The sequence below is a fragment of the Sinocyclocheilus anshuiensis genome, unplaced genomic scaffold (assembly GCF_001515605.1).
Source record: "Sinocyclocheilus anshuiensis isolate Anshui unplaced genomic scaffold, SAMN03320099.WGS_v1.1 scaffold479, whole genome shotgun sequence".
Taxonomy (NCBI): Eukaryota; Metazoa; Chordata; class Actinopteri; order Cypriniformes; family Cyprinidae; genus Sinocyclocheilus; species Sinocyclocheilus anshuiensis.
In genome coordinates this window covers 257,015-273,784 of record NW_015551042.1, presented here as the reverse complement: position 1 = coordinate 273,784, position 16,770 = coordinate 257,015, and the positions used below count along the sequence as shown (strand labels likewise).

At 34.3% G+C, this 16,770-nt stretch overlaps 2 protein-coding genes across 4 annotated transcripts in view; both read left to right on the top strand.

Annotated features, from left to right (window-relative positions):
* LOC107661524 (dual specificity protein phosphatase CDC14A-like) overlaps positions 1–1,919 on the top strand; it is a 39,072-nt gene extending 37,153 nt beyond the window's left edge. The window contains exon 16 of one of the 3 annotated variants that reach the window (XM_016451150.1): positions 1,390–1,919. In XM_016451150.1, coding sequence (XP_016306636.1) covers positions 1,390–1,392 — 3 coding nt within the window. In that variant the 3' untranslated portion in view covers positions 1,393–1,919. The remainder of the gene's footprint in view (positions 1–1,389) is intronic. The other 2 variants (XM_016451149.1, XM_016451152.1) reach the window with 2 other exon arrangements.
* Positions 1,920–3,497: 1,578 nt separating this feature from the next.
* On the top strand, positions 3,498–16,276 carry LOC107661526 (zinc finger protein 367). The gene is made up of 5 exons (XM_016451155.1): positions 3,498–4,125; positions 5,892–6,042; positions 6,120–6,239; positions 12,246–12,384; positions 15,914–16,276. Exons 1-5 carry the CDS (start codon positions 3,862–3,864, stop codon positions 16,146–16,148), a joined length of 909 nt encoding a protein of 302 aa, XP_016306641.1. The 5' UTR covers positions 3,498–3,861; the 3' UTR covers positions 16,149–16,276.
* Positions 16,277–16,770: the final 494 nt, after the last annotated feature.

Sequence of the window (16,770 nt, the reverse complement as noted above, 5' to 3'; positions counted from 1 at the left end):
CACACACTGGCCCAGCTAACCAATCACAGCACATTTCATATTTCAGAAGGCGGGCCATCACAGCACACACTGGCCCAGCTAACCAATCACTGGCCCAGCTGGCCCAGCTAACCGATCACTGCACACACTGGCCCAGCTAACCGATCAAAACACACACTGGCCAATCACAGCGAGCCGTTCATGCCAGACTGGGGAGAGAGGTGTTGTAATAATGTAAAATAAGTGAAAAATAATGTGTTTTTCGAACAACCTAGTATGAGAGCCTGTTCTAGTACCCCCCAAAACAAAATCAAGACTTTGTAAAAGAGCATAATAGGATGCCTTTAAAGCTGCATTCCAATGCAAAGTTGAAAATCCTAGTTTCAGCATAGAAGATTGGAATGATTACCATTTTAATGTTCACCCAAGCTGCATTTATTTAATCAAAAATATGGAAAAAATCGGAAATATTAAAACAGCTGTTTTCTATGTGAATATCTGTTAAGCTGTAATTTATTTCTGTGATGCGCAGCTGTATTTTCAGCATCATTACTCCAGTCTTCAGTGTCACATGATCTTCAGAAATCATTCTAATATGCTGATCTGCTGCTCAAGAAACATTTCTGATTATTATCAATGTTGAACACAGCTGTGCTGCACGATAATTTTGTGGAAACTGATACATTTTATTTTTCAGGATTCTTTCATGAATAGAAAGTTCAGAAGAACAGCATTTCTTTGAAATGGAAATCATTTGTAACATTATAAATGTCGTGTTCGATTAAATTGAATGCATTCTTGATTAATAAAAGATCTTTTGAAAGGCAGTGTATCACGGTTTCCACATAAACATCGTGCAGCACGACTGTTTTCAACATTGATAATAATCAGAAATGTTTCTTGAGCAGCAAATCAGCATATTATTATGATTTCTGAAGATCATGTGACACTGAAGACTGGAGTAATGATGCTGAAAATACAGAAATAAATTAGTTTAACAGATGCTATTTTAAATTCTTACTGTATTTTGGATCAAATAAATGCATCCTTGGTGAGCAGAAGAGACTTCTTAAAAAAGCATTAACAAATGAGACGTGTGAATGCCAGCTGTGAACGTGCCTCTATTCTGAAACCGTAACCGGATCAGAGATTAGTTTTAACGGGTTTTTATCTTTTCACCAAACTTTACCTGTAATAGACTATCTCTGTCCCGAAGAAGGAAAGCGCTTCACACAATGCCATCGGTGCGCTTTCAGAGACCATGGTATCAGATTTCCTCCTTTAACTTCCTTCTGCTTTGTAATTATAAAGCGTTTCTCAGCATCCGTCTGAGTTTAGAGCATGTGCACGAGTGCTGCTCGGCGTTCTGCTCGTATGGGTTTGGTCTGTAATGTATTTGTTGTTTTACAGTAACTCCATCTCCAAAGCTCGAGCTCCTCTGCTGCGCTGAAAAGACCAACATCCCTGCACTGATATATCACTCGAGTCTTACTTCTTCATGGCTTTGTCCAAGTCATCTACTATAAACCATATTCAAAGTGTTTATTGGGAAATCAGCAGATGTTAAGCATTTTTATTTGATCAAGAGAAAGCAATGAATTTATTTTTAAAGCGTATGTGAAGTTTGACTTTTTATGCCATTGTAAATATCATGCCTTTGCCATTATGCATTGTTACTAAATCTGTAATATTGTTTTTTTTTTAATACTGTATCTAGTACTTTATTAATACTTACAGAAATATGACCGAATGTGAATCATACTGTGCTAATCATGACTGTCATAGACTAAAAGGACTGTTTTTTTATTTTTACTGTAAATACCGCATACCTTTAGTTTGATGAGCAAATTTAAATCATGATTATTTCACGTGTGTACGTATATATATATATATATGATAGGAAAGGATTTGAGTCAAATCCCTTTTAATAAATCCTTTCTGCTATTGCAAATGTAGTTGTTGAATGAACATTATATATTTCTGTTTATTCACATTTAGAAAGAAAATAATAATTTAACTCAATCAAAATCCTTTATTTAAATATGTATAAGTTATTTAGGTTAGCTTGATGTCTAAAAGAACTAAAAATAAAACTAAGTTAATAAAACCATATATACTAGTAAAGAAAACAATAGCATATGAACTTCTAAAAAATTATAAACGCAACAAAATTTGTAAAATTATAACTGATTTAATTAAAATTAAAACTGAAAACAACAAAAATGATTCAAAATATTAATAAAAACACAATCCTTTATTTAAATATTTATCATTTTCATTTAGGTTAACTTGTACTAAAATAACTAAACTGAAATATGTTAATAAAACCATAACTAGTAAAGAAAACAATAGCATATGAACTACTAAAACATAAAACAATTTATTATTTTTTCAAGATTTTTTTCAAAAATAAGTAAAGCATAATTGTTCCGGTTAAGCTCAACTAATAAACTTATTTGACTAGAAATTGCTTTGACTGCAATCTCCAAAATTATGTTTAAAAATACTTATCCAGCAATCACAAACACATGTAAAAGTTACTTCCGGGTTGTGGGACACATGTTTATAGTTTAAAAATAGTCTAAAACTGTATAATTTGTGGTTTAGTTGACCTGTAATATGAATATTGGGTGGGGCTTGATGTCTGTGGTGTCTGCAGCTCTTATGGCAATTAATTTCAATTCTTACAGAAAATGTAAGCATGCATGTCTCCCAAAAAGAATTGCAATTCTATACGAAATAACAAATATGGGTTTAATGATTGACTCTTTTATCCTTTATTTCCTGAAAAAAAGAATCGTTCATAAATAGCACACATTAAAAATTAAACAAAATTAAATTATTTAAAACGGACACGACTGTGTGAAATGTGGAAATGATTCTAAAGTCTTGGGAACAATTTAAAAATTCTATTTTGAACTCAAGATGCTGAAAGAAATGCAGCAGCTGTTTCACGCGGGAGGCTTTTATCTTAAAAAGAATCAAATAATTAAAGGGTTTTCGTGCTTAGCGTTTGCTGTGTGGCGACAGCTGCCAAAACACAATGAAACAAAAGGCGGTTTGATTACGTAACTTTCGCGCCACCGTCACCGCCCGCCTTTCCCTTTAAATCGATGTAAACATTATGCGCGGGAGACGTTAAACTGCAGGAAACAACGCGAGCGAACTGTACAGCAGGGTTGCCAGGTTTACACAACAAAACCCGCCCGCTTGCGTTTCGAGGTGGGGGGGGGTCCTCCGGTTAAAAAAATTAAAATCGCGTTCAGGAGGGTAAAATACACGGCGGGTTTGGCGGGTTCCCCTGGTAAAATTCGCATTATAGGGGCTAAATATCACGTTATTGGGGTCGCTTAAACACGCGGCAGCAACAGTGTTAAAGTAGCCCAATTCCGCGGGAAACCCGCAGACTTGGCAACACTGCCGTACAGTAAACAACGAGCCATGTGATTGGACAACCGTTGCGTCCGTCAGAAAGAGCGCGCGCTGCCATATTTAAAAAGTGTCGCGGCGTCAAGGCACGATTCGCGATCTGTGATTGGCTGCGCGAAGGTCACGGCGTCTGCCATTGGTTCGTTCTCTGCGCACGGCGCCAGCGCCGTAACCTCCTCTTCGCTGATTGGCTGGGCGCCGCGCTCGGGCGCGATTTCCAACGCGGGAAACTACCGAGTGAGTTCGGATCACCGTAGCAACTCCTGCCAGTGAGCGCTGGATAACAACGGAACCACAGGCGCCGCGTTCTGGAACAGCGATACGCTGGGAATGACTGACTTTATAACACAGCGAATAACGGTGGCACGTTAACGGCGGGATATTCCTCCAACTGCACTTATTTACACTTTCACATTTTTAACTAAGCTTAATTTTAACTGAACGTTATTTGCGATGGCTGACAGCAAGCATCAAGTGATATTTTGTAACGACTCGCCGAAAAGAGTCCTGGTGTCCGTGATCAAGACGACTCCCATCAAACCGAAAGCGGCGGACTCTCTGATGCCCACCAGCCCCGGATTCAGCGACTTCATGGTGTATCCGTGGCGCTGGGGTGAAAACGCGCACAATGTGACTCTGAGCCCCGGATCTGGCAGCGGAACCGCCTCGCCGACCCGAAACAGCGGCTCTCCCGCCGAATCAGATGAACACCTCAAGGTGAGAGTCAAACTAAATCGCTATACTGTACTAGTAATGCATACTATATAACACAAGTGCACTATTATATCTTTATTAGCACGTATTATTGCTAAGCGACGTGATTTTGAGGTTCAGTCCGGTTTAGCGCGTATATTATAACCGTTACATTAACACGCCAACTGTAAAAGGCGCGCTTTGAACGGGATTTAAATTCTCCTCCTTGGAAGTTAGGCGTGACGTCAGACGTGCGCGCCAAAATGTTAACGATTATGCTTCTAGAAAACTCCACTTACCTCAAAACGACTGTTAACGCGATAATATTTACACGTTTCCTTGACTGTAAAACGTATTTTGTTAGAGTGTTTACTCAAAACGTACACTAATAGACATTTCTTAAAAGTTTTTCCGTTGGAAAATGTAACTTTTTTTATTATTATTATCAAGTATCAGTTTGAAAGATTGCATATAATTGTTATTTTTATTTACTTTTGTTAATATTGGTAAATTATTGTATACTAGTCATTTAAGTATTATTATTAATATTATTTTAAAAGTTTTATTTTTGAGTTTGCCGTAAAATTATAAATAAATATATAATATTTACGTAATTATGGCATGTCACTATCCATATGACGTAGAATTAGATATTATCGTGGTGTTATATTAGTATGTGTTAACACTTTTTATTTTAAGGTGTTCTTGTTACACGTTACATGTACTTACTATTATAATAACAATTAATAATGCATAGCATAATTACATGCAAGTAACCCTAAGCCAAACACTAATCCTAACCATATAGTAAGTACATGTAGTTCATTATATTACTCGGTACTTAAATGTATAACTACACTAACTATAGGACACCTTAAAATAAAGTAACCATAAATATGTGGTGTTTTAATATGCTATTATTATGTAATTACAATGTTTTATTTGTTTATTACATATGGCACTTTATGTATAACATTATTGGATCATTATTTATATTTAATATGTGCCACTGTTTTGTATTAATAAAATATTACCTTTTATGAAGTGTTTCATTGTCAAAGTCCATTTTTCTGTTTTGGTGTGTTTTCAGTATTATTTCATTTTATTTATTTATTTTGTATTCCAATGTATTTTTACTTTTTGTAATATGCTTTGAGATGCAACTTTTAATGGCGCTATAAAAATACAGTTTATAATTATTATTCTCTTGCAATAAGTAAAGCCATTATTTTACAATACAGATTGTTTCAAAGCAGCTTCACAGTATCAAACAAGAAAGAAAATAACAGTATTAATGTTGCAAAATGCATCAATAATGAAAACAAACTGAATTTCAGTTGTAAAGCAGCTCTTAAAAAGACAATAGTGTCGTTATTCAGATCAGTTCAGTGTGGCTGAAAAAGATGAATAAATAATCTTTCCATTAATGTATGGTTTGTTAGGATCGGACAATATTTGAAAATCTGGAATCTGAGGGTGCAAAAAAATCCAAATATTGAGAAAATCATCTTTAAAGTTGTTCAAATTAAGTTCTTAGCAATGCATATTACTAATCAAAAATTAAGTTTTGATATATTTACGGTAGGACATTTACAAAATATCTTCATGGAACATGATCTTTACTTAATATCCTAATGATTTTTGGCATAAAAGAGAATAATTTTGACCCATACAATGTATTGTTGGCTATTGCTACAAATATACCCCGGCGACTTAACACTGCTTTTGTACTGCAGGGCCACATATGTATCATTCTGTCTAACATACATGTTCCTGCTGTCTTATTTCAGGATGGCATTCGGCGCGGACGCCCGCGGGCAGACGCCGTCCGAGAGCTGATCAACGAGGGCGAGAACTCCACGAGCCGCATCCGCTGCAACATCTGCAACCGCGTCTTTCCCCGCGAGAAATCTCTACAGGCGCACAAACGCACGCACACGGGTCAGCGCCGCCACAGTGAGCCGTATTTGTGTTCAGACATCAGAACGAGAGCGCTAATGTTCCTCTTCTCGTCTCAGGTGAAAGACCGTACTTGTGCGATTATCCGGACTGCGGGAAAGCGTTCGTCCAGAGCGTACAGCTGAAGACCCATCAGCGCCTCCACACCGGAGAAAAACCCTTCGTCTGTTCGGAGAAAGGTGAGCGTTAGCATTCACTGCTTTCTAGGGTTGGGTATCGAGAACCCGGTGCCAAGAACCGGGTTTTCAATAAGACGCGTGCATTTCGATTCTGCTTAGCGAATCCCAACTTGTGTTTGTTCTCGAACCGTTCCGTGCATTTCCACTGCAGAAAAGGTTGTTCCGAGCTGGAACTGACTTCTTTCATATATGTGACCCTGGAGCACAAAAGCAGTGTTAAGTCGCTGGGGTATATTTGTAGCAATAGCCAACAATACATTGTATGGGTCAAAATTATACATTTCTCTTTTATGCCAAAATTCATTAGGATATTAAGTAAAGATCATGTTCCATGAAGATATTTAGTAAATTTCCTACCGTAAATATATCAAAACTTAATTGATTAGTAATATGCATTGCTAAGAACTTCATTTGGACAACTTTAAAGATGATTTTCTCAATATTTAGATTTTTTTGCACCCTCAGATTCCAGATTTTCAAATATTGTCCGATCCTAACAAACCATACATCAATGGAAAGATTATTTATTCAACTATTAGATGATGTATTAATGTCAATTTCGAGAAATTTACCCTTATGACTGGTTTTGTGCTCCAGGGTCACATTTATTGACCAGTATGCAGAAAACTATGTCAGTATATCATCATAAACACAGCTGTTTTTTGTCTTAAGTGGACGTAAACAGATGAGAACGAAAACACGTGTACAGTATTTTTAGATCTGCGTGCATTCGGTGTTGAAGAGACGGCAGCCTAATAAACGCACTGCCTGTCGTTAATGTTAATCGAAGAACAAAAAATCATTCACTCATCTTGACTGAATATCTTGAATAAATTTAATTAATAATCTACATTATGCAGTGTTTTTAAACTTTAATTATTGTTTCTGTACCTGAAATTGGGTTCAGTTGTATTTATTTATGCTATTGCTAATTGATTTGTTTGTTCCTATTTTATTACTGACTGATTACTTGTTTTTAACACTTTAATATTTGAAATTTATAGTCTATAATTGTTTTTGCTGTGGTATTTTTTTAAAGCATAGGCAAAAGTTCCTCTTGTAGGCCTAACTAAGTGTTTTGTAGGCTTTTTTGGGATTTTTTTTATCTTATTGGAATCGAAACTAGGAATCGATAAGAATCGGAATCTATAAAATTCAAACGATACCCAACCCTACTGCTTTCACTAAACCGCATTACAAACACAGGTAGTATGAACTAGTTTCTCTAGTGTTCACTCTAGTGATTTAGCTGCCAATCAACGCGATTTTTCCGATTTTATCGGTTAATTTAGAATTTAATTTTTTGCCACAATTTAATTTTTTTATACATTTTTCCAATTTTATCGTTTAATTTAGAATTTAATGTTTTGCCACGATTTAATTTTTTTTATCGATTTTTCCGATTTTATCGGTTAATTTAGAATTTAATGTTTTGCCACAATTTTATTTTTCATAAATCAAGGAATCACGGTTTTGAATAGTAATAATAATATATGAATAGTTACATTTTTTATTTGACTAGTTAAAAATAGTAAAAAAAAAATTGCCATATCACCCAGCCCTAATGATAACTATATTAGCATCCACACCAATGCACGCTAACTTTTTGTTTATTATAAAGCAATGCATTTGTCATCTGCTTTAAATGTTCAGATTAATTCTGATTGGCTGTCAATGTTTTTATTGTTCGTCAGTTTAAAAAAAGTTGCTCTGACCCCAAATCAAATAAATAAGTAACACAAATAAAATAAATCTCTTCACATAAACAAACTAAGGCTTTGCCTGTGCTCTTTCCTTTTAAAATTAGAGGCAACCATTGCATTTTAATCATGATCCAAACAAAGATGCTGCATACATGCAACATGAGCAGTTTTTCATCTAAATTAGATTATATCATTTCGAAATTTGAGGCAAAAACAATGGTTTGACTTCAGTTTTGTGAAACTATGCATAAAAAATATCTGCATGAAACAGCAAAGCTGAATGAGACGCAGATTCACTCTCTGCCAGCAGGCGGCCCTTAAAGGGCACCTATTATGCAAAATTCACGTTTACATGTTGTTTGAACATAAATGTGTGTTAGCAGTGCGTGTACACAACCACCCTATAATGATAAAAATCCACCCGCTCGTTTTTTTTAATCTCTATAAATCATGAGCAGTGTCTCAGAGCTTACTGATCACAGAATCCATAAAGTGTGACATCACACTTTACAAGCCCCGCCCACGATAGTTGATTGACACAGCTGTGTTAGCCGAGACCCCGCCCCTGCCATGTTTATCTTCACGCCAGAGCATTTAAAAGCAGCATTCAAGTAAGAAATGTCTTCATATTAGAGCTATAGAAGTTGTTCAGTTGGGAGCAGTGAGTGATTTTCTGCTTTTATTTTATTGTTTGGGTCATGTTAACAACGTAGACCCAAACAGAGGTACTGTATATTATGCTGCCGTCACTTAATACACCTATCTAATGTAGACATTCGATTTCTTTCCCAGCTGTTTAACTTCACAGACATAACCGACTGTGTTTTTGTAACTTATTAACATAAACTTGTGTGTGAAAGAGAACTTTTAGTACTCAAAAAATGTATATCAGAAATTTAAACTGATAATGGCTTTACAACACGTGATTTCAGTGCAATATACATGATAATCAAAACCAAACAGATGTTTTTTGTCAGAGATCTGAGATACGAGCTAAAATTGCACAGTCCTGTTCTGGGAAAGGGGGCGGGGAGCAGCAGCTCATTTGCATTTAAAGAGACACGCACAAAAACAGCTTTTTTTCTGCTTCCACTCAAAATAGGCATTTTCTAAATGATATAATAAATTATCTGTGGAGTATTTTGAGCTGAAATTTCACAGACACGGTCTGGGGACACTTGAGATTTATAATACATCTTGTAAAAGGGGCATAATAGGTCTCCTTTAACAAACATGGTTATTCCACTTGGTGTTGGTCTAAATAAATAAATGTAAGTTTTTCTGCTTAAATGTGTTAAGTGTTAATTTAATGCATCGGTTTCATTGTGTGTTTTATATTATTGAGATAGTCACCACTGATAAGCTATTACTAAATATAATGTAGAAACTTTAATTTTCTGTAAAGCTGCTTTGCAACGATTTTTCATTGTGAAAAGCGCTATACAAATAAACTTAAATTTAATTTAATTTAATTGAATTGAATTTCACCATTGTGTCATCCACACTTGTCAGGATCATTAAAGTTAAAAGTAATTGTATTTTTTTAAATAAAAGTAATATATAAATTTTAGTGCTGTTAAAGATTAATCACGATTAATCGCATGCAAAGTAAAAGTTTTTGTTTACATAATATGTGTGCATTTATATATGACATGCATGTATATATATTCAATAAAAATGTTGTTTATATATTAAATCTATTTATATGTAATATAAATTATGTGAATATAAATATATAGATGTCAATATTTTCAAAATATCTACTGTATGTGTGTGTATTTCTATATACATAATAAATATACATAGTACACACACATATATTATGTAAACAAAAACTTTTATTTTGAATGCGATTAATCGTGATGAATCGTTTTACAGCACTAATAAATTTAAACATTTCTCTTTTTTTTTTTTTTTTTACTTGAAGTACCAAAATAACTAAAACTAACGGGGGAAAAGATAATAAAAACTATACAGACATTCAAAAGCTAACAAAAATGACAAAACACACGCAAAAAAATACTTAAAATAATAAAAACATAAAAATAAAATCTAATTCAAACTGAGCAAACGCTATAATAGTATGTCAGTGAGTACATTTACAAGGACAACAATATTCAGATTTTAACACGATTAAGACAATAATACTCTGATTAAGAATCTACCATGTAAACAGAGACTTTTGACTAAAGTCATGCTCGATACTCTTTATTGTGGTAAATATGAACATAGATTGACACAAAAATGTAGTAATTACACCATAAATGCATATAATTAAAGTCTACTGTGTTTCACAGTCAACACAGGCTATGGCTTTCTGGCTAGGTTTAAAGGAAAAGAGCACTTTTAGATAAACAAGGCAATAATAGATGGCACTCGTGGAGGTAGGAAAACAAAGTTCTTTATGAACCGCAGGAATGCTGTAATAAAGATGTAAATGCAAAAAAAAGGCAGTAGAGCTGACTGTTTCTGTCAATGGTATAATGTATGTAAGAAAATGTCAATGTAAGAAAAGTAGTTAAATCATTTTTACATACTGGTAAAAAATGTATAGCCTGAATGCACTGTAAGTCGCTTTGGATAAAAGCGTCTGCTAAATGCATAAATTATTATTATTATTATTAATTATTAATTAAATGTTTTGCCACTTGCTTGAGCAACTTAATGTATCAATCTAGAAGTAAATGCAAAAGTAAAAAGCATTGAATAATGTGTTGCTTATATTTATTGCATTTAAACACGTCTATGAAAATTTGTATTAGTGTACTGTAAAAAGAAAAAAAAAAGAATCAATGCTAAAAAAGCATTTTCAGTGACAATGTTTGGATTTGAAATCAGAATAATGGATAAATGTTAAAAGGCCGCCTCACATACAGCTCACGAAATCAGGCTTGCGGTGTGTGTAAGCTATTGTGCAACAATTACACGATTGTCAAAACAAAAATGCACTGCATGATCAAACATTTAGGTGAGAAAAACTGTCTAAAAAATGCCCCCCTCAAATAAAACATCCCCTCTCACAAGAGTCACCTAAGAGGGGAATTAATTTTCAAAAATGAAATTCAGGCCCTGAATAAATGTCTAAAAATCTTGATTGGATCATCACTATAAATAATTCTACATGATAAAAAGAAGGCTTTAATAAGATCGTATTCTGCTTTCTGTGATCGGCCTCAAAAATCCTGATCGGAGCACCCCTAGTAAACACCTTAATCATAATATTGTTTTATTCAGAATAAGGTAAATAATTAGATTACCGATGTCCAAGTAGATAGGGTTGCAAAGGGGCGGAACATTCCAGGTAAGTTTCCATGGGAACTTCGTCTGGGGAATTTTGGAAATATTCCAAGTTTGAAACTTGCCAGGAATTTTTGGGAATTCATTGGAAATTTGGGGAAATTTATAAAACTATCATATATAAATATAAACATCTTGTTTGATCATAGGCTCACATGCATGCAAACTAATACAAATTCTGAATAAATGTCTAAAAATCTTGATTGGATCATCACTATAAATAATTCTACATGATAAAAAGAAGGCTTTAATAAGATCGTATTCTGCTTTCTGTGATCGGCCTCAAAAATCCTGATCGGAGCACCCCTAGTAAACACCTTAATCATAATATTGTTTTATTCAGAATAAGGTAAATAATTAGATTACCGATGTCCAAGTAGATAGGGTTGCAAAGGGGCGGAACATTCCAGGTAAGTTTCCATGGGAACTTCGTCTGGGGAATTTTGGAAATATTCCAAGTTTGAAACTTGCCAGGAATTTTTGGGAATTCATTGGAAATTTGGGGAAATTTATAAAACTATCATATATAAATATAAACATCTTGTTTGATCATAGGCTCACATGCATGCAAACTAATACAAATTTTAAAAATGACATTTTTGGATTTTGGGGGGAAATCGGTGATGCTTTTTTAGGATTTATTGATGAATGAAAACTTGTGAACAGTGTTTATTCAAAATAGAAATCTTTTCTAACAATATAAGTCTTTACTATTACTTTTTATTAATTTAACACATCGTTGTTGAATAAAAGTATTAATTTATTTTAAAAAAAAAAAGAGAAAAGATACTGACCCCAAACTCTTCAATTGTAGTGTATTGTTAAAAAAGGATTTCTATTTTAAATGGTGTTCTTTTTTTAACTCTTTATTCATCAAAGATGAGAAAAGAATCACAGGTAATAAAAAAAAAATTTGAAACAGCAGTAAACGTAGTCAGTGATACTCAGTAACACTGGTTTGTTGATGTGTGTTTCAAAGCTTTGTTTTTCTCCTCGTGTGTTTCAGGTTGCAGTAGCCGATTCACGCACGCTAACCGTCACTGTCCCAAACACCCATACGCTCGGCTGAAGCGCGAGGAGCCCGCGGGTGGCTCCGGGAAATCACAGGGAGCCGACAACAAGGCTGTGGCCGAATGGCTGGCGAAGTGAGTAAAACATCAACACACACTCCAAGGGCTGTCAAAAAAAAAAAAAAATCTAAATTTCGAATATTTGTCGAATTTAACCTGTTTAATAAAGCAAGAAGCCGTGGTTTACCATGAATTTATAACAGCTAAGGAGCATTGTTAGACCCCCTAAAACCCCCTTAGCTGTTATAAATTCATTGTAAACCACGGCTTCACGGGGCTTATTGCTTTTATAAAACGGTTATTCCATATACGTAGTAAAGTTTCACAAAATAAAACAGCAAATAAAGTGTAATAATATTAATAAAAACAGTATTCTTCCACCAAACAATGTAGCTCCTCAGAAACAGTTGTGGTTGCTACAAAGTGGTTGCCGAGCAACACACAGACGTAAACAAAGATGTATGTTACTTTGTAAAGTAATTTACAACAGCTTAGAACGCGGCTCAGCCAATCAGAATCAAGCACCGGAACTCTCCGCTTTATAATCCCTTTTTTTTTTCCCAGACATTAAAATATCTAAATGATGTGTCATTAGTAACCTTTTAAAATAAACAAATAACATTTTGGGGGGAAAGTGTGTGAAAAATTGGTCGGTCACAACCGGTGGGATAATGTGTGTACTGAATTAACATATTTCTGCAGTCAAAAAAATTGTTATATGTGACCCTGGACCTCAAAACCAGTCATAAGGGTCAATTTTTGTGAAATTGAGATTTATACATCATCTGAAAGATGAATAAATAAGCTTTCCATTGATGTATGGTTTGTTAGGATAGGACGATATTTGGATTTCGTTCCCTTGTATTAAACTATGCATACATACATGATGCCGTTTTGTTTATAGTTGTTAAAGCAACTTAATTTATTAAAATATAGTTGGTTTATAAACATTATTTTAAACATATAGTCATGTTATTTTATTGCTTTGTATAAACATGCATTAGTAATATTTTGCTCGATGCACCCTCTTGTGGCCTCAGGAGACCCTTACTGAAATTATGCATTTTAAATTAGAATATAATTCGAATATTGATCATATTTCAGTACAAATTAGAATTTAGTTTTTTAGCTGTTTTGACAGCCCTACAACTGTTAAAAGCAATTATCCACGCTAACGGACAACAGCTGATCGTGTAACATGGCAGATTATTTCCTGTTAATTAAAAGAGGGCTGAAGAAACACGTCACCCACACTCATTTACATATATGACCAATATCATGCATCACAGTATGAGTATAGTGTGTTATGATCATATTCTGCTGACATTCGGTCACATAATCATGTAGTGCTTTTATGTTATAATCCAGTGAATCAAATACTTAAACATAATAAAAGCACAAATAAAATCTCTTTTGATTTTCTCTTTTTATCTGAAACGCTTGAGTTCAAAACAAGAGATTTAAACTTTTGTTTATTTTCCAGCCCAGTGTTATTGTAGTATCATTAAGATACTAGTATAGCTTATATTGATCATTTCAGTTGATTTTAGTTTTTATACTTTAATTTTAAAGTAATTCTATATAGTTTTCAATTTTTAATAAAAAAAATTACATTTTATTTAAGTTTTAATTATATTAGTACATCAGGAGAGAGGAGAGATGTTTCTTTGGCAACAAGATAAAATAAGTTTTTTTTATATTTTATTTTTTTCTAAAATAAAAAAAGTAATTTAGTTGTGTTTTTTTGAAGTTATGTTGTGTTTTTGTCATTTTCAAGTTTTTTCTTTAAATATTTCTATACTTTATTTTCCCAGAACATCTTTTTTATCATTTTATTTCCATTTTAGTTATTTTATAGTTCAACTAAAACTAAATAAGTTAATTTTTTGAATGTTTTGTTTTGGACTAAGTATTTAAGTAATTTTGTTTTTCTTTAAGAAATATTGTTTTTTGTCTTTTTTTTTTTCTAAGATTTTTTTAATTTTATTTGTTTATTTAGCTTTTTTATATTTTTTATATTAAATTTTTTGTACTAAAGAAATTGTGTTTCTTTATAGTAACTTTTCTGTTTTTGTCATATTTATATATAGTGTTTATTTTTCAATAAAACAATTTTTTTTCACTTTTAGTTATTTAACACATCAAGTTAACCTAAATGAAAATGCGAAATGTTTCCTTGGAAGTGTTTTATACTTAGTTTTTTTGTTATTAGTGCTGGGCAACGATTAATCGCATCCAAAATAAAAGTTTTTTTTTTATATACATACCTGCAAACTAGTCGCTTTTCGGCGAAATTCGCTGTTTTGAATCAAAATGTCATTTATGTGAATCGTCTAGATCCGAAGAGCTTTTTGTTTAATCAATATTGTTAATGTCCGATCGGTCTGCGTGCTGCTGCTTCAAATCGAACACACCTCATCTCACAGCCCACAGCCAGTCCGTTTTGACGGCACACGTCGTCTGCGTGGAAGTTCTTAATTGTGAGTTAAACAGACACAAAGTTCGTAATTTGTAAAACAATATTGACTATTTTTGCTCAAGTTCGCTGACGTTTCAATCAAAGCCACAGCAGAACTGTTTTGTGTCTCTGAGCAACACAGCGGTGTTTCGAGAATCGATACTGAATGAATCCACGTTTTTGAACAAATCAAGTGAGTCAATGATTCAGTAATCCATTCATAAAGATAGTAGTCACGTGCCTCGTTTTTGAACGAATCAGCCGTTTGAATGAATGACTAATGACTCGCTCATTAAAACAGTCCTTTACCGTCATCTACTGGTGGTTTGGTTTCATATTTAAAAGTATTGCATTTTCCCAACACAACTTGTATGTTCAAAAATATTTAAAACATTAATCTTATAAAATTATTTATGCACTTGAAATGTTGTGGTGTAAATGCATTTATGCACCTCAGCTTCATTAAGCAGTCTGTGTAAATACATCTAATGCCACTTCAGCTGCAGCTTCTGTTTCCTCTGCAGTGTAAAGATGGAGTTTGTTGAAATGCATCTAATGCCACTTCAGATGCAGCTTCTGTTTCCTCTGCAGTGAAAAGTTCAGCGAGTTTGTTGATAATATGCGCACTCTAATGTGAGCTCTAATGAGAAGTATGAACACCGATGACAACAGAGTTGCACTGTCCAAAAAGTTTGTGGTATAAATGTGCTTTTTTTTTACTTGAAGCATATGTTGTCTTTTTCCTTTATTTTCTTGTCAGAGGGCACCAGAACGCTTCACTTACATGTTAAACTCTCAAAAATTTTCTTCTGTGGGGAATGCCCCCAGACCCTCCAACAAGGGTCATATTCCAAACTGTCACCTTTTTGACCTCTTGTGAGTTTGCAGGTATGTATATAATATATGTATATATTGTGTATATTTATTATGTATATATAAAAACGCATACAGTATATATTTTGAAAATATTTACGTGTATATATTTATATTCACATAATTTATATTATACTTATTTAATATAGAAACATAACATATTTTTCTTAAATATGTACATGCATGTGTGTGTATTTATTTATCATTTTATTGTTTTAGTTGTGCATTAATGAGCGTGAAGGTCCATCAGAGTGACAGTGTTTGTGTTGTCAGATACTGGCAGATGAGAGAGCAGCAGACGCCCGCGCCGACTAAAGCAAAGACTCTGAGTAAGACCACTATAGAGGACCAGGAGCAGCAGGACCCTCTGGACTTCCTGCCGTCTGATGAAGGTGAAGAAGAGGAGCAGGACGAAGAGAAGAGCGGCGGCAGACGTCTTCAAGAGCAGCGCGAGCGTCTTCACGGCGCACTAGCGCTCATCGAGCTGGCTAACAATCTCTCCGCATGAGAAACGCCAGCGACTTCCCTCGCGTCTTGAGACCCTCCTGGGTTCATATAAGCTACAAGCACCTTATTTTGCTTCCTGTTGTACCTTTAGGCTGCTATGATGGTAGTGATATCATTATATGAAGAATGTCGTGTGTGTGTTTTTGAAAGACCGACCTGCTAAAGATGAAGACTTACTGACGGCAGATGGCATAGCGCTTTTATACATTAGTCCGGTTCGCTTCGTACGCCGTCGTGCATCACATTGGTCATGTTTAATCATGTATTTATTCTTTATTTAAAGCCACCGGCTCAGGCTTCGCAATAACGTCGATAAAACTAACCAGCTTTAAGATGCCGCATTGGTACACGCTTATAAACTAGTGTATAGAGTTGATGGGTAAAGCGAAGAAGCACTTACGATATTAATCTACGACTGTACTTCCAAAGATCAAAATGAGATTCTGGATCCAAAAAGCACTTCGGTGTCTCCGCGATCCGTAACACTACGTTTTTCTGTTCATGTGCTTCATTCGGTGGTTCGTTCGGATGCAGATTACATGGATTCGTTTGGAAACTGGAAATTCATTTTATAGATGAAATAATATATTATTTTTTTAGCCCCCCCCCCCCCCACAACTTTT

What these genes read in the sequence shown, in the direction of transcription:
- LOC107661526 (XM_016451155.1), top strand. Translation starts at nt 3,862, where the DNA reads ATGGCTGACAGCAAGCATCAAGTGATATTTTGTAACGACTCGCCGAAA. An exon ending in CTTCGTCTGTTCGGAGAAAG is followed by an intron (nt 6,240 to 12,245) that starts GTGAGCGTTAGC and finishes CGTGTGTTTCAG; the next exon opens with GTTGCAGTAGCCGATTCACG. An exon ending in GTGGCCGAATGGCTGGCGAA is followed by an intron (nt 12,385 to 15,913) that starts GTGAGTAAAACA and finishes TTGTGTTGTCAG; the next exon opens with ATACTGGCAGATGAGAGAGC.